The following is an 18,283-nucleotide window of genomic DNA, read 5'->3' as shown; positions in this document are numbered from 1 at the left end:
CATACTACATTTTGGTCAGAGCGTGGGGTTAAGACACTTTAAAGTCAGTCTTTAATTTTTTTTTTTCTCTTTTGGAATGATTTTTAAAATCTTTTTCATACTTTGAGATTGCTAGTTAGAGGTTAACCGGAGCTGGGGCTTTTAACAAATCTTTAAAAATAGACACATAAAAATTAAAACCTCACAAGAATTTAAATGATACTAGAATCATATCATGTGCACATCACAAGTTTACTGTAAACATATGTCTACATTTCTGTTTAACATATACACACATAAATACTCAAGGGTTACGCATCTGTACCCTTAATTGTACTTGATGGTAATTAATCATATGTGTCAGACATTTAATATAAATGGTTATTTAGTATTACTATTAATAGTTTTATAGAGCCACACTTAAGTTTCTGTGTTTCGTCTCCATTTATTAGCTCTTTGTTATCTATAATGAAATTTTAGGGTTATCAAGTTTTTCTTAATATTATGTGTCATTTAATTATAATCACACACATCTTGACTGTCTCAAGTTGAAAGACAAAGGCTTAGCCCTTATACCACGGTATCCTATGGCTTTAAACATTGTATGTTCTGCCTGCACCTTCCAGCTTCAGGTTGATTTTATCTCATATCCAAAATGCTTGTGACCATAAGTGTTTTCAGATTTCTCATTTTTGGGGGATTTTGGAATATTTGCATATACATGAGAGATTGTAGGGATGGAACCCATGTGCTAAACATAAAAATCATTTCTGTTTTATATACACCTTATATACATAGCCCAAAGGTAATTTTATACAATATTTTAAGTAATTTGTACATGAAATAAAGTTTTGGCCGCAACCTGATGCATGAGGTCAGTTGTGGAATTTACTTGTGGCATCATGTTGATGCTCAGAGTTTCAGAGTTTGGAGAATTTTAGATTTCAGATTTTTGGATTGGGGTGCACAAAACTGTATGTGTTCTCATCTCATGCCTTGGCTTCCTTTACTGAAGCATCATTTTCCTCTATACACAGCATACCTGAAGAATTCATCAGTTGTGACTGGTGTCTTTCTGCCTTTTTGCCAGAGGGCTTAAGATAGCAGACATAATAGGCCATAAGGTAATAGATTTACCTCCTTTAGTAGTGATACCATCACTGTGCTTAAAGTTGGGATGGGGGAAATCCAAGCCATGGGAGACCGATAACAAATAGAAAGGGAAGAAGTAGTGAAGTGTACTTGTATTTGATCCTGCATGTATGTTATTTTTTGGTGAGAGGATTAAGCTTCATAGGAAATATATTAATGTTTTAGAGAGTATCTTTACCAGCACTTTGTTTTACTGAGGACCACAATGAATAAGTGACTTACTTAAGGTCACATAGCCAGTTAACAATACAGCCAGGATCATATAAAGAATTCCTAACTTCACATCAAATGTTATTATTATTAGAGGTTTTGTATTAAAAAATTTACCATAACTGTTAGATAACCTTTAGAAAAGTTTGATAATTTCCATACAGTCCAGTAATTCCTCTCTTAGAATCCACCCGAGAAAAATGAAAGCATATGTCCACAAAAATATTGTACCCAAATATAGCCACATTAATCATAATAGACAAAAAATGGAAATAACCCAAAATATCCGTCAGCTGATAGATAAGCAAAATGTGGTGTGTCCATGCAGTGGAGTGCTGTTTAGCCCTAAAAAGAAGGAAATACTGTTATATGTTACAACATTAATAAACCTTATAAACTTTATGCTTAGTGAAGGAAATCAGACACGAAAGATTACGTATTACAGGATAATTCTATGAAATGACCAGAAAAGGAAATTTATAGAGACTGAAAGCAGGAGTGAACAGAGGACTTGTCAGAATTGCAGTACTTTCTATTCTAGCTGCAAATCCTGATGAAGGGTTCTCTTACTACTGTTAGGCTGCTTTTCCAGTATAATCTTCCATATTCTTCACTTACCAGTTTAACTTTGTGCTTATTGAAGTTGTGTGGTATTTTTCAAACCTGTGTATTTGAATTGTACTTCTTACTATTAATATATAATTTAATATTGTGTAAATTGATAAAATCTTGTGAAAAAATAAAACTTTTTGTTTGGCAAGCTAGATTGAATGCTTTGTAAAGACTTCATAAAAGCAAATGGCTACATACTGGTTTGAATTAAGTGTAGGTAATTTAAGATATTGGAGTGAAAACAGTAAAAACTCTAGAAGGATTTTACATTGAGATTACTTCATAAATGCCTCTAGTTCATGCTTCACCTTAATGAAGCTGAACTAGGAATGCTATACAATGTATTATGTATGAGTGTTTATAAGCACACTATTTATTTATTTATTTATTTATTTATTTATTTTATTTTCAAAATGGGGTCTTGCTCTGTCACCCAGGCTGGAGTACAGTGGCACAGTCTCAGCTTACTGCAGCCTCCTCCTACTGTGTTGAACTGATTCTCCTGCCTCAGCCTCCCGAGTAGCTGGGACTACAGGCGCGCACCACCACGTCCAGCTTTTGGTATTTTTAGTAGAGACATAGTTTTACCATATTGGCCAGGCTAGTCTCAAACTCCTGACTTCAAGTAATCCCAGTGCTTCAGCCTCCCAAAGTGCTGGGATTACAGGCGTTAGCCACCCCACCTGGCCTGTACGTATACAATCTTGAACTTCAGTCACAGGACTTATTTTCAGAGAAGGTCCTGATGTCTGAATGAACGTTTATATTTTTAAATTAAAATGTTTAAGATGCAAGTGTTTGTATATGTTATAATAGTTTCACTGTTTTTACTACCTGTCTTTAACCATTCAGATAGTGGTTTTGTCACTTTGGTTAAAAGGTATTCTCCTGTCTCTGGTGCTTTTCTGTACAACATATACTTATATGTAGAACTTAGAAAAATCAAATTTGTAAAATAATTTAAGCAGTAATAGTGATTATTTTTATAATAAAAGGGATTCTTGTTGCTTTTTGAATTATCTATGCTAGTTTTTATTATGTACATATTCTGTGCTGAGAAGTACAGTAGGGAAAGGTTGGGCCTGAAGGTCTTATGAGATGAAAGAGGAGGTTTACAGGTGATGGATCACGAGGTCAGGAGATCGAGACCATCCTGGCCAACATGGTGAAACCTCGTCTCTACTAAAAATACAAAAATTAGCAGGGCATGGTGGCGGGTGCCTGTAATCTCAGCTACTTGGGAGACTGAGGCAGGAGAATCACTTGAACCTGGGAGGCAGAGATTGCAGTGAGCTGAGAACACACCACTGCACTCCAGCCTGGCAACAGAGTGAGACTCTGTCTCATTTATTAAAAAAAAAAAAAAAAAAAAAAAAAAGGTAGCCATCAAAAGAAAGGAAGGAGACTGGGCTCGCTGGCTCATGCCTGTAATCCCAGCAGTTTGGGAGGCCAAGGTGGGCGGATTACAAGGTCAAGAGATCAAAACCATCCTGGCCAACCTGGTGAAACCCTGTCTCTGCTAAACATACAAAAATTAGCTGGGCGGTGTGGCAGGCACCTGTCCTACGTACTCAGGAGGCTCAGGCAGGAGGATTGCTTAAAAGAGGAGGTGGAGGTCGCAGTGAGCCAAGGTCGCGCCACTGCACTCCAGCCTGGTGGCAGAGCGAGACCCCGTATCCGGAAAAAAAAAAAAAAAAAGAGGGATGTGGTCAGAGGGAAACTTTGAATTTAAGATCTTGAGGATGGAAGTGTGAAGTCCAAAAACTTCGAAGTCATCAGTGAAAATTTTGAACTCGTTTGAATTGATGTTAAGATTTGAAAACTGTGAGCTCGTGCTGAGATTATATAGAATGTAGAAATGTGAGCACTAAAGAAGATAATATAAAAAATAGCTTTCCTTGTTATTAGGTGTATACCATCATACAAGATGAATGAAAGGAGAAGGTTGGAGGAATGATGTCATAGGAAGCAAGGACTGCATGTAGAGAATTTAATTAAAATTGTTTGGGGCTGGGCATGGTGGCTCATGCCTGTAATCCCAGCACTTTGGGAGGCCAAGGTGGGCAGATCACTTGAGGTCAGGACTTTCAAGACCTGCCTGGCCAACTGGTGAAACCCCGTCTCCACAAAAAAATAAATTAGCCAGGCATGGTGGTATATGCCTGTAATGTCAACTACTCAGAAGGCTGAGGCAGGAGAATTGCTTGAACCTGGGAGGAAGAGGTTGCAGTGAGCCAAGATGGCACCATTGCACTCCAGCCCAGACAGCAGAGTGAATGAGACTCCATCTCAAAAAAAAAAAAAAAGTTTGGAAAGCTGATTAATAATATTCTGGTTACATTGTTAATATGGTAGAGCTCTCTGCATGTTCACCTTATCGTTAGCTATAACCTGTAGATGCATGTTCAAGAATCTGGTGAAAGTTATGGGCTTTCTTTCCAAAATACTTAAGCGTGAACAAACATATAATAACTTAATAATTTTAGAAGGCTTACAGACCCACCAAAGCCCAGAGAGATCCTTGTTGAGATGAGAAGGGAATTAAACAGTAGTTTTATTTCAGTGTGTTTTGCTATCAATATGGATTTTCAGGGAATGCACAAGACCGAACTTTTATAACCAACACTTCTGGGTTATCTGTGCTCTATAAACTGAGATATCTATAATCATGTTGATAAGAACTTGAAAGTATAATCTGTTTGAAGTGCCAGTAAGTAGAGGTGTTTTAATTATGTAATACTTAATGCTGCTCTATTATATGCATTAGAGCCTTTTAATATTTATCAGTAACAGTCTAAGTTGTATAAATCCGTACTTTATTCAGCTCTCAATTTTACTTCCAAGAGTATGATCTTCAAGTACAGTATTTAAGAATGAACCTTGTTTGAGTATGCTGTGGCTTTGGGGAGAAAGTGTGCTGCCTGTTTACCTTTTTTACTTGCTTTTTTGTTCCTGACTGTGATGCTTGCTTTTTCCCCTTTTTCTTAAGGTACATGGGCCACCATTTATACATTGTCAGTTGTAAAAACTTAACTTTATATAACTTGAGAGGTGCTAGAAAGTTCCACATTACTTAAGATCGTTTGAAATGTTTCTCATCTGAAAAATGATTGCTTTTGGAGTTTTATTTCCTTTATTTGTTATTGTAGCACACAATAATTATTATGTTCACAAGAATTGTACTCATATTTATATGACTTTAACTGTAGGACCGTGTATATGTACAACAAAATAATGTGGAGAATGTCTACAATTTGGGATTAATTATTTTTCGAGATCAAGTTGTACGTTATGGGTGTATTAGGGATCATCTACGGCAAACTCTGTTGGATATGATTGCAAGAGAGCGGAAAGGAGAAGTTGTAGACAGGTAAAATTTCTCTTTACTCTGGTGGTTTTGGTTTTAGTGATTATATTTTGAGAACGACTCTCTGTCTTAGTTTTATTAAAATAAATAAAAGTTTGAATGTTCAGCACATTGGGAAAACCCTCAGAAACTTTGTATCAGAGTTAACAGTTACCTAGAATTTAATTTGAAAGCACACATCTTTTATATTTTTAGAAGAGACTATCCTAAACTTTTATTTAATATGCTTTTCAGCTAGTCATCACTTTTGGCTTTTCATTTATTTTTCATACCAGCATTTTGTTTCTTTTTTTCTGTATAATAACTTTTATTTTTGTTATTGATCTTTTTCTTTAAGGGCTTTTGTCTGTCCATCATTCCTAACATTTTTGAAGAAAACTGTTGAACATAGCCTAAAATGACTTAAGAACTGCTGTGCCCCTTTTAAATCAGAGTTCCTCCCCCTTCATAACAATGATGGCAGTGTCATTTTGGTGATGTTGCAGCTAGAATGGCTTGAAATACAAGATTTTTTTCTCTCTTTATCTATTTTCAGAAGAGCTGTTAGATGAAAACGTGTAAAGTTCTTTTTATTTCAGCTTTGGTGCTTGATCAGGATTGTCCAAAATCCATTTAGTGCAAAAAGTTATATTGCCCAGGAGTAGCTATATATTGGACCCATGTCTGGCAGTACAGCTTAATATGCCTGTCTCCCTCCTTCCTTCTGGATAAACAACCTCTGTGTGTTTTCAAATACATAGAAATATTTAGACATTTTAATTTTTTTAAAAATTTTGTTGTAACAGAGTAAGAACACCTTGAGATAAATAGCCATGCAGTCAAGATATGCTTTCCAACTTAAAATTAGGCTAAATCCTTTTGTTTTACATGAGTGGCCTGTGGGAGATTGGTCACGTCAATAAAAGTTAAATGTCCTGAAGATACTTTTACCTACTACTTTTGTAATTTTTATGTGAATTTTTAATGTAATTTAATTATCAAGTGATACAACTTTTTTCAACAGAGGCGCAATAAGAAATGCTTGCCAGATGTTAATGATTTTAGGTCTCGAAGGAAGATCGGTCTATGAAGAAGATTTTGAGGCTCCTTTTTTGGAAATGTCTGCAGAATTTTTTCAGGTAATCTGTGAAAATGTTAATAATCTTTTAAGATGTTCTTAATGTTATTTAGTTACTAATTTAACTATTTTGACCTTTTTTGACTGAGGCCCATTGAGGGAGGGGAGTATGCAAAAACTGCCCATCAGCACACCTACCTCACATTCTGACCATTCCACTTAAGCAACTCATCGATAACAAATTGGAGAGCTTGAACTTACACACGTGGTTTTTAAAATTACAGAGATAATCCTTGAACAGTGTGGGGCATAAGGACACTGACCCTGCTGTGTGGTCGAAAGTCCACATAACACTTTTGACTCCCCAAAAACTTAACTAATAGTGTGCTGTTGAATGAAAACCTTACACATAACATAAACAGTTGATTAGCATATATTTTATATATGTATTGCATATTGGATTCTTACAAAAAAGTAAGCTAGAGAAAAGGAAGTGTTATTAAGACTATTATACAGAAGATAAACTGTAATTTACTGTTCACTAAGTGGAAGTGGATCATCAAGGTCTTCATCCTCGTCTTCACATTGAGTAGGCTGAGGAATAGTAAGACGGAGGGCTTGGTCTTGCTGTCTCAGAGGTGGCAGGGGAGGAAGAAAATCTACTTCATGGACCTGTGCAGTTCAAACTTGTGTTGTTCAAGGGTCAACTGTATGTTATAAAACTGTAAACTTAGAAATATCCTTAACATTTTACTATCTCTAATATTATGAATTATTTAAGTACCATAAATTCACAGCAGTACATCACCAACAAAGTCTCATCTGCAGGCTTTTAGTCACTTAAATTACTAGTAAAACACACATAAGGATATGAATGATTCTGTAGCGCATATTTGCCTTAAAGGTTGTTGATTAAAAGGTTACAGGCCAGTGAGTACTATTGATAGCAACAGTGGTCCAAACCAACTAAATTGCTAAAAGTAAAGCTAAACTGGTACTAATTTGTAATGAAATGATGATAACAATAATAACTGAGTACCAGTAAGCATAAGATAGTATTTATAAGGTAACTGTAACCAGGCATTTTTCCTGAAAACCATAACTATCTGAGCATAACATAACGTAGCATAACATAACATTCCATAACAGTAGGAATTTTGTAGTGTTGCCAAAACAGATGTATTAGTAAGAAGCTAAAGTGTTGGCCGGGCGCGGTGGCTCACGCCTGTAATCCCAGCACTTTGGGAGGCCGAGGCGGGCAGATCACAATGTCAGGAGATCAAGACCATCCTGGCTAACACGCTGAAACCCCATCTATACTAAAAATACAAAAAATTAGCGGGGTGTGGTGGCGGGCGCCTGTAGTCCCAGCTACTCAGGAGGCTAAGGCCGAAGAATGGCGAGGCGGAGCTTGCAGTGAGCCGAGATCGCGCCACTGCACTCAAGCCTGGGTGGCAGAGCAAGACTCCTCCACCTCAAAATAAATAAATAAATACATAAAAAGATTATTAGTTATTTAAAAACTCTTATTCTCAAACGTTAGTGTATATGTTTACTCCGTTGAGCCTGGGAGTGGGATGGCAGGAAGACTTTAGTAACCAGCAGTATGCCAGCAAAGCGTATGATAAACATGATCAATCTTTCTGGTTATAATTTTGCATTCAGACAAATCAAAAAAGAACATCCCACTCTATCCTGGAGTCAGATGCGTCTATATTTTTGACCCTCACTGGCATATACATTTACTTTTTCGGCTGTTTTTTGGAGTGCATTGGCACAGTTTGAAAAACATTGTTTACAGGTAATGTTTTAATTTAGTGTTATGTAAATACCAAAGGCTTTAAAGGATATAATTCAGACTATATCAATCTTTGTAATGAGAGATTACACAAAATCCTATTAGTACTTATTTTACTTAGGCTGATTATTACAAACACTATAGAAACCCCAGCTAAGAGCAAAAACACCTTTTTCTTCTATATTAAAAAAATTACATTTTTAAATTGCAGATGGAAAGCCAGAAATTTTTAGCAGAAAATAGTGCTTCAGTATATATAAAGAAAGTAGAAGCTAGAATTAATGAAGAGATAGAACGAGTGATGCACTGCCTTGACAAATCAACGGAAGAACCAATTGTGAAGGTAGTTGAGAGGGAACTCATTTCCAAGCACATGAAGACTATAGTAGAAATGGAGAATTCTGGGCTAGTACATATGTTGAAAAATGGAAAGACAGAAGGTAAGTGTTACCGATTGAAAAATAATTAAATCCTTATTCCGCCTTATCGATATTTTTAAAACTTTCCTATATTTAAAGCAGGTATCAGTTTTCAAGAAGTTGTGTATATTGTTAATTTGTCTCCGCTGTTAACCTGGGTGGGATTTCCAAGCTTGATACCGTCTTATCAATGAAGATTTTAGATATTTCTAATGAATTGAGCATTTCCTGTCTTTAAGTCTCATTTTATGTTTTTCTTAATCCAGAAGATAAAAAGTATAACAGTATTGGTGAGCCCAATGAGCTCCTCATTCATTCCTGTACTTGTCGTATACCAAAGGGTGTGGGCTCTGTTTATTCCTACATACTCTTAGGGTTTTGTGATTCTCTTAAAATCTTAAATTTCTACCTTAGATTTTTGTACTTTCCTTTGGGATTTAGTTGTGATAGGGTGCCGAAAATGCAAAAATATTTGTGTCTTCCATATTGATACACTTAGATAAATTAGATTGGTTTGGGGAACACTGAAGTTACAGAATGGAAAAGGAGGAAGGAGGAGTGCATAAAAGTAAAAAACATTATTGAGATAACTAACATTTATGTTTTGTAGCTATTTATCTTTATTTCCCTGGGGTAAAAAAAAATTGTGACAAGTATCCTAGAAGAAATTACAAGTTAAAAGAACAATAACCATATCTTCTATTCTTAGTTTCTGATGCTTTGATTTAAAACTTTGCCTTTATCAGTGATATGGTATTAGAAAATTAAAAAAACATGGTCCCTTGTTCTCTTGCTTCGTAGATGAAATCTGAGCGATATTTTATCCACTTCTTTTTAGTAAAAGAAATACGTATTGCCTCTTGGGCTCATGAGCTATGTAGGGAATGAAAAAAAGTTTTTTAACAGAGAATTATGAAGAGGAGGAGGATACAAGAGAAGGGAAAAAGAAAGCTGGTGGGAAGTTGAGCCACGTTTATCTCTAGTGGAATCCTTACCTTGTGTTTTAAAATTGTTAAATTTTTGTATATATGATAAATCCCTAAAAAGCGATATGTAATTAAAAAAAAAAAAAAACTAGAGAGACTTCCTTTTTAAAAGACTATTCTGTTGAACCTTTTTTTGTAAAAGCAAAAAAAAAAAAAAAGGTCATCTAGTATGTTTGCCGTGTTTGCTAAAATTAAGGTCTAAGTCAGGGGTTGGCAAGCCTTTTTTGTTCTTGTTGAATAAAATGGCTTGTGAGCCATGCAGTCATAGTGAGAAAATAGTCATAGACAATAACAAATGAGTAAGCCTGTGTTTCTATAAGACTTTATTTATGGGCCCTGAAACTTAAATTTCATATAATTTTTATGTGTCACTAAATAGTATCCTTTACAGTTTTTCCTCAGCGATTAAAAATGTGAAAACCATCCTTAGTTCATGAGCTGTATGTACATAAATAGGTGGCAGGCTTATTTGCGCCACGGGTTCTAATTTGATGACCCTTCTCTAAATGGTCTCTGGTAGACTAGGACTTCATGCAAAGCATTTGTCCTGCTTAAACAAAATGAGTATTGATAAATTATGTAATGTACTGTTTAGGTATTGAGTGAATGCTTTCTTACCTACTTTAGGGGCATGTAGGGAGGGATGATTAAATGGGCTGGAGATGAGGGGCTAGGAAATGTTTGATGGAGAGGTTGTTGGGCATACCTGAATTACAGCATCTCTGTAACTTGTGTGGAGATACATGTGAAAGGTGTCAGGTGTGCCTATCATGGCAGGTGAATGAAGGAATATCATAATAGTACTCACAAGAGTTCTCCTTTATTTAGTACCTTAGGTTTCCAACAACACAGTAGCTATCTGTGATTCTAAATTAAATTTTAAAATCCTGTTTTTGTCCGGGCAGTGTGGCAAACGCCTGTAATCTCAGTACTTTTGGGAGTCTGAAGTGGGTGGATCGCTTGAGCTCAGGAGTTCAAATTGGTGAAACCCTGTCTCTATGAAAAATACAAAAATTAGCTGGGCATGATGGCACATGCCTATAGTTCCAGCCACTTGGGAGGTTGAGGTGAGAGGATCATTTGAATCCAGCCAGGGAGGTCAAGGCTGCAGTGAGCCAAGATCATGCCACTGCACTCCAGCCTGGGTTGCAGAGGGAGATGCTGTCTTAAGAAAAAAAAAAAGGGGAAATGTTGTCTTTAATTTTTCTGAGCTTCCACTAGAAACCTAGTGGCAAAAGGTCTTAATTGTGGTAGACCCCGCTCTTGGAAAAAAGTTGCTCTTGTTGAGAACATTTCAGAGGCAACTTCACCATTATGAAGCCAAATTCTCATAAATCAGAAAACGAAAAACAGTTTTCTCACTGTGAATGGAGGATAAATTGGATTGTTATTAGATGCAGATAGCACTATGAAATTAAGTTCAAATGGTATCTTTTTTTTTTTTTTTTTTTTTTTTTTTGAGATGGAGTCTTGCTCTGTCACCCAGGCTGGAGTGCAGTGGCGTGATCTCAGCTCATTGCAAGCTCTGCCTCCCGGGTTCATGCCATTTTCCTGCCTCAGCCTCCCGAGTAGCTGGTACTGCAAGCGCCTGCCACCACGCCTAGCTAGTTTTTTGTATTTTTAGTAGAGATGGGGTTTCACCGTGTTAGCCAGGATGGTCTGCATCTCCTGACTTCATGATCCACCCGTCTCGGCCTCCCAAAGTGCTGGGATTACAGGCGTGAGCCGCCACGCCCAGCTGGTATCTTAACTATTTTATTAAGTGTATATAGAAATAATGATATTTAATTTTTGAATGCCAAATTATCATTTACTCTTTTACATTCTCTTTACCCTGACATTTAAATACAATGAAATTGTAGTACTTTATGTCAACTAAATACACAACATGTAATATCTAAGCAAAACTTACAACAAAGGAATGAAATAGACATTTTGTTAGAGGTATTTGGTGTGCCACGTTTACTGTAGTATGTGTCCATACATTGCTGTTGCATTTGTAATACCTGTTTTAAACATGGGAAACTTGGTTGTAATTTATGCTAAGCATGTGAGAAGCTATAAAATTGCCATGTGTAGGTTACTATGGGCATATATTATTAATGGAAACTAATAAATTTGCTGCCGAAAGTCACTGAAATAAAGTTTAGTAAAACTTTGTCAGACTTGCTTCGAAATATTTTTAAAATACATACAACTTTAGTTTAAGCTCTAAACTACTCTTAGAACTGTAGACCAAGGTAGGCAAATTAGGGCCTGTCCACCAAATCTGATGCACTACCAGTTTGGTTTAAAAAAAAAAAAAATCGAGTATTTAATTACACATGAAAATTTATATAAATTTTCAATACCCATAAGATTTTATTTGAAACATAGTCACACTCATTAATTTATGTATTGTCTGTGGCTACTTTCTTGCTACAGTGTCAGAGTAGAGTAGTTAAGTCAGAGATCTATGGCTCATCAGATAATAGAAATACTTATTATCTGATGCTTTACAGAAAAAACATTGGTCAGCCTCTGATCTAGAAACTCTAACTCCATTTTAAAAAGTTATTGATTGTAAAACTTTTAAAATTATCATTGTAAAGTTCTGACACTGTGTTCTCCCAGTAAGTTGTTATTATAAAGAAACACTAGACATATGGGAAAACTGTATTTTAAAATCTATATTTTAGTCTTGTGAAAAATGATATTGAAAAATGGATAGGATCCAGAGTTTTCATTCTAAATTTAAAAAGTGTAGTGAGATAGACCGAATTTCGAAGTACAGATACTGGCTTAGGATGCCACCTGGGAAACATTAGGGATTGCTCTGAAGACAATATTTAAGAAGTGGTGTTTATATTATACATTTCATAAAAACTTTACCTGAGGTGTAATGAAGTAAATCTTAGTATAGTTCATTTGATTTGTTTTCATGATTATTAGTTAAACCTTTGGAAATACCCACAAGACTTAAATTGGTTTTAAAATTTCTTCCTCATTACAGGGACTACCAATTATATCTTAATTAGTGACCCTTTTTGTAGACGTTTTGTAGTGTCATTAGGTCTACATTAGAGTTATGTAGGATAAAGTGTTTATGAACTGAAAACTGCAGTTGCCATGTTTTTGTGACATTGTTTGTTACGGTTTTTGGCATCTCTTCTTCCATGTAAATTTAAATTTGCTAGGACATTTAATTGATACTTTCAAAGCATCTCGTCTAAAAGTTGTGTTTTATAAATTACAGTAATAACCATTAACTAGCCTACTTTTTCATGTTTTCATTTTGATACATGTATATTTTTAGTAGTCATGTGGTCAGCAAATGGGGGTAATGGAGAAATAAGCTTCTCTAAGTATTATAGCGTGAACACAGATTCGTGTTTTTTTCTTTAATGTAGCCAATTTGTGTTTTCTGATTTGTAGATCTTGGTTGCATGTACAAGTTATTTAGTCGTGTGCCAAATGGTTTGAAAACAATGTGTGAGTGTATGAGTTCCTATTTGAGGGAGCAAGGTAAAGCTCTTGTTTCTGAAGAAGGAGAAGGAAAGAATCCCGTTGACTATATCCAGGTAAGTAAACCCAGAAGATGCTCTACATTTATAATAAAGGCAATTTGACAAGTGCTAAAAAGGCCACTTTTACTGTGCTGTGTATTGTGTATTTTCAACTTAATTGTCCCAGTAGTAAATTAATAGTTGTAATTATCCTAAGTATTTTAGGATTTTGCAAGGTGCGCACATTTACATCAGGGAGCTAAAATTCAACTGCTACTTTTCATTTAATTTCTCTGATGAAGACCTTGTTTAAATAGTCTCAATAGTGAATGTGAGGTTCTTTGGTATGCCTTAGTGTTTCTATACTGTAGTATATTGGAATAAACAACGGTTTATTTTTTGTTTGAAAATGTTTTGTTTTCAAGTAGTACTGTGAATAAATTATATGCCATGTTTTTGTGTTTTAATATAATCAGCTTTTTTGGTACATTTTTTAAGCTAATTTTTTCCCTGCCTAACCCATTCCATGAAGACAGGAGAGTGAGAAGCAGTGAGGAGGTTCTTTGGTTCGTTTGCATTGTGTTAATACATATATGGAAATTATAATACTTCTCTCATTGACATTTTTAATAGAGGCTTAGATATAGGCTTAAATAATATCAAAGCTCTAAGTTTTAAAAATGAATATACATGTTTATTACCAGCAAAGTTAAGATTAACCTACATGGTCATACGTGTATTATTTATGGAAAAATTATTATAATGTGTCCTAAATTTTGTTTTTATTTCTTAGGGTTTATTGGATCTGAAGAGTAGGTTCGATCGCTTCCTCCTGGAATCATTCAACAATGACCGGCTCTTTAAACAAACTATTGCGGGTGACTTTGAGTATTTTCTCAACCTCAACTCCAGGTCTCCTGAATACCTCTCATTATTTATTGATGATAAGCTGAAAAAGGGAGTCAAAGGGGTAAGTAGTAATGCATTTGAAAATAGCATTTAATTTTATTTAAAGATACAAAATTATATGTAAAATTAGGACATTTCACAGATAAAAATTAAGCATGACCCATTGCTGTGCTTAAATGTGTGCCATGGTGTATTAAAAAATAGTTTGAAATACTTGACATGTTCAAAAGTAGTTAGACATTTCACTTAATGTGTAATTGGCTTCAAAAACAAGCAACTGGATGGGCTTGGTGGCTCATGCCTGTAATCCCAGCATTTGGGGAGGCCAAGACAGGAGGATATCTTGAGGCCAGGAGTTTGAAATTAGCCTTGTTAACATAGTGAGACTCCATCTCTACAAAAAAGAAAAAAATTAGTGGCACATAGTGGTATACACCTGTTGTCTCAGAGGCTGAGACAGAGGATCACTTGAGCTCAGGAATTCAAGGCTGCAGTGAGGTATGATTGCACGACTGCACTCCACCCTGGGCAACAGAGCAAGACCTTGTCTCAAAAAAAACTGAACAACCGTCCAGGTGTGGTGGCTCATGCCTGTAATCCCAGCACTTTGTGAGGCCAAGGTGGGCAGATCACCTGAGGTCGGGAGTTCGAGACCAGCCTGACCAACTTGGTGACACCCCGTCTCTACTAAAAATACAAAATTAGCTGGGCATGGTGTTGGATGCCTGTAATCCCAGGTACTCGGGAGGCTAAGGCAGGAGAATCACTTGAACCCAGGAGGCAGAGGCTGCAATGAGCCGAGATGGTGCCATTACACTCCAGCCTGGACAACAATAGTGAAACTCCGTCTCAAAAAAAAAAAAACCTGAACAACTACACAGCTGTAGTTGGTTTTAAGCAGTCATTTTTGTGACTGAGAGTTAGGCATGTTGAAAATAAAGAACTAGAAAACTTCCTAGTAGTACAGAGTGTTGTTTGCTCTCATCTGGTTCTGGAGGTTGTATGTCAAACAGTAATTGGATGCCAAGAATGTTAAGGCATAGATAGAGTAGATCTCAGAAAATAGTGTAGCTTAATTTCAAGACTTTATGATATATGATATCTCTGGAACCTGGGGAGCTCACGACAGCATGGAAAATTAACTGAAGCATGTTTTGCTCACATCTGAATTGGTCTCTTCTGACTTTGTGTTGGAATTTGTGACACCAAAGGGAAAAGCAACATGTCACAGGTTTTACAGGCAGTAGCTGCAATAAGGAAACAAAATCACTAAGGAGGCACAGAATAGAAAAGTCTATTAATTTACTCATTCATTTAGTCTTCCATTTTTCTAAATATATTAATACAACCTGTCACAGAATCCTTCTGCCCTTATTTAAAAGTAAGGGCGGCCGGGCACAGTGACTCACGCTTGTAATCCCAGCACTTTGGGAGGCCGAGGCAAGCGGATCACCTGAGGTCGGGAGTTCGAGACGAGCCTGACCAACATGGAGAAACCCCGTCTCTACTAAAAATACAAAATTAGCTGGGTGTGGTGGTGCATGTCTGTAATCCCAGCTGCTCGGGAGGCTGAGGCAGGAGAATAGCTTGAACCCGGGAGGCAGAGTTTGCAGTGAGCCAAGATGGTGCCATTGCACTCCAGCCTGGGCAACAGGCGTGAAACTCCCATCTCAAAAAAAAAAAAAAAAAGAAATAAAAAAATAAAGTAAGGGCAATGGCCTTTTTACTGTTTGAATTATAACAAATTATTGCCTTGTGTTTGCACAATTTAGGCTGTGAGCTTAAATGAAAAATTCCATCTTTTGGCTATGTAAGTTTTTGCCTGCATATGCAAAGCTTTCATAAAATAATCTCTGTGACTAAAATTTCATTTCATCTGTTCTTAGTCATCCCTTAACCCAGCGCTATGTTACCTTATGCCTCCAATTCAGTGGTAGCCCTCTGTGGAATAGAATTCACTCCAACCCCTCATTCATGATGCACTAAATGAGAATACAAGAATGATGCTACTATGTGAAGTAGGAGACCCTCATCAAACCATGTCCCTTTTTCTGATGTATGTCAATCAGATACCTGTGTTTTCAAACAATAGTGTTTTTAAGCTGTAAGTGAACTGTAGTACTACTTTTGTAGAACTAAAATTGTGTAATTGTTAAATCATCTTCATTTTGCAGCTAACAGAGCAGGAAGTAGAAACAATATTGGATAAAGCAATGGTCCTTTTTAGGTTTATGCAAGAAAAAGATGTATTTGAACGTTATTATAAACAACACTTGGCAAGGAGACTTCTCACAAATAAAAGTGTTTCTGATGACTCTGAAAAAAACATGATATCTAAGTTAAAGGTAAGGTGTTTTAGATGGAATAGAGTGCACCTAACTGATGCTTATCATGGTTGTGTACTGACAACATGTGATTAGAAATTATTTGGTTGATTATTAAGTGTTTATTTCTAGAAATAAAGGTAGATTGTTTTGGAGAAGAACACAGACTACACTAACATTTGTTCAAGTTCAGGGACGTTCATAGTTTGCTAGAATTTCTGTTGGTGTGTCAGGATACATTCATGGAGGCCTGGAGGGGAAGATTAGTAAAAGGGAAACAAAGAGGCTTTTGCCATGTAGTTCTTTTTCACATAATGTGGTCCATAGAATACTTGCACCTGAATGTACCTGAGATGCTAGTTAAAAACAGAGTTCTGGGCCCTACCTTGCAGGGCGTAAGTTGGACTTTATGAAAGAATCTGAGAATTTGTGTTTTAAAATCCTGAAGTTTGCTAACCACAGGCATAGAGCAACTACTGGAAAAATTTACAAGAAGATTATCAGGGATAGCAATAACATGAAATAGTTTATTTCTTTCAATACTTCCTCACAGAAAAATCTACCATTTATTTGTGTAAATTTGTGTTTTTCCTCCACAGACTGAATGTGGATGTCAGTTCACATCAAAACTGGAAGGAATGTTTAGGGATATGAGCATCTCAAACACAACGATGGATGAATTCAGGCAACATCTACAGGCAACTGGTGTAAGATTCTGCATTAATTTCTGCTTAGATATTCATGTAAAGTCTTTTGTAATGGGCATTTTCATCCACTTAGCAGATGACAGTTGTTTCTTTAAATGTCATTAGTGACAACATGTGTTTTGTCTGTACTTAAATTCTTTTCCTTCACGTTACCTCTTTTTCTATGTTCATGTTAAAATTTTTTATTTTAAAATTTAGTTTCTTCTTCCCACTTGAAGGAATACACTGACAATTTAATAAAGAGAATTATTCTGTTGTTAATAAAGATAATACAAATCTATTATAAATTGTGGAAAGAGTGCTAGGCTTACACAAGTTTACTAAGTTTCAGTATTATTCTTTTCACTTACCCCAAGATTGTGTCATCTTGGGATAGTCACCTGACCTTCCTGTACCTCACTACTGTCATTCTCCTCTGTCAGTTTAGCTTAAATGGGCCTTATATCCTAAGCGTGCGTAGCAGGTAAACTGAGACTATAAAAACATAGAAATTAATGTATTATAAATGTGTTTGGTATAACTCCCCAAAGGTGGTGAGCTGGAACTTCTATGGCTTTGGAGTCTGATGGGCGTTTTGTGAGCATTTAATGAAATTCAGAATTTAGTTTCATTTTTTTACTCTGATTTTCAACTTAATCTTAAGTTAGGGAATAGTACAGTTTTTAAATTTTTTAAATCACCACGTACCACTCTATACTTAAAATGCGTCACAACCGTTTAACAGATTTGTGGGTCTTTCCTTTGATATCTAAATATGAGATCATCACTTCTACTGGTTTCATAGTCTTGCAAACCAGATATGTGAAAATACCTAATTCTGTAGAATAACCATTTATTTCTGTGAAAACATTCTGACTTTAATGTAAATAGTTGTATGATTTGCTTTATAAATATCAGTGTTTACATTTGAGAAGAGCTGAGAGGAGCAAAGATGCAAGTCCGTGACAAATTTCAGGTGGACAGGAAATGAGTAGTGCAATTATCCTGGATTATTTTTTTTAGATTGTTTAGGAATGTGTAGTTAAGTCTAATATATTGATATATTTTCTTGTATTTTTTGTTTGCTATAGTAAGTTTTTTAATTTTTTTCTTCCACCAATCTTACACATTAAAAGCTATAGGGATGATTGGGGTAGATCCCATGCATATTGATGTGGGATGAATGGACTGACCACTTTGTTACCCTCCCTTCCCCTAACCAACTTGCAAATGTATAAACAGTTCTCCACTTCGCTCAGTACACCATAATAAGAGTCTCTTCTATGATCCTCTCTTCTC

General features: G+C 35.9%; 1 protein-coding gene across 3 annotated transcripts in view; it reads left to right on the top strand.

Annotated features, from left to right (window-relative positions):
* Positions 1-18,283, top strand: part of CUL3 (cullin 3) — a 112,741-nt gene that overhangs the window by 66,171 nt on the left and 28,287 nt on the right. For all 3 annotated transcript variants that reach the window (XM_007966461.3, XM_007966460.3, XM_038000617.2), the window contains 7 exons: positions 5,163-5,323; positions 6,324-6,438; positions 8,387-8,615; positions 12,995-13,140; positions 13,859-14,035; positions 16,149-16,319; positions 16,898-17,005. In XM_007966461.3, coding sequence (XP_007964652.1) covers positions 5,163-5,323; positions 6,324-6,438; positions 8,387-8,615; positions 12,995-13,140; positions 13,859-14,035; positions 16,149-16,319; positions 16,898-17,005 — 1,107 coding nt within the window. The remainder of the gene's footprint in view (positions 1-5,162; positions 5,324-6,323; positions 6,439-8,386; positions 8,616-12,994; positions 13,141-13,858; positions 14,036-16,148; positions 16,320-16,897; positions 17,006-18,283) is intronic.

This window comes from Chlorocebus sabaeus, chromosome 10 (assembly GCF_047675955.1).
Source record: "Chlorocebus sabaeus isolate Y175 chromosome 10, mChlSab1.0.hap1, whole genome shotgun sequence".
NCBI lineage: Eukaryota > Metazoa > Chordata > Mammalia > Primates > Cercopithecidae > Chlorocebus > Chlorocebus sabaeus.
The sequence above is the reverse complement of the archived record's forward strand: the minus strand, read 5'-3'. Positions and strand labels throughout refer to the sequence as shown.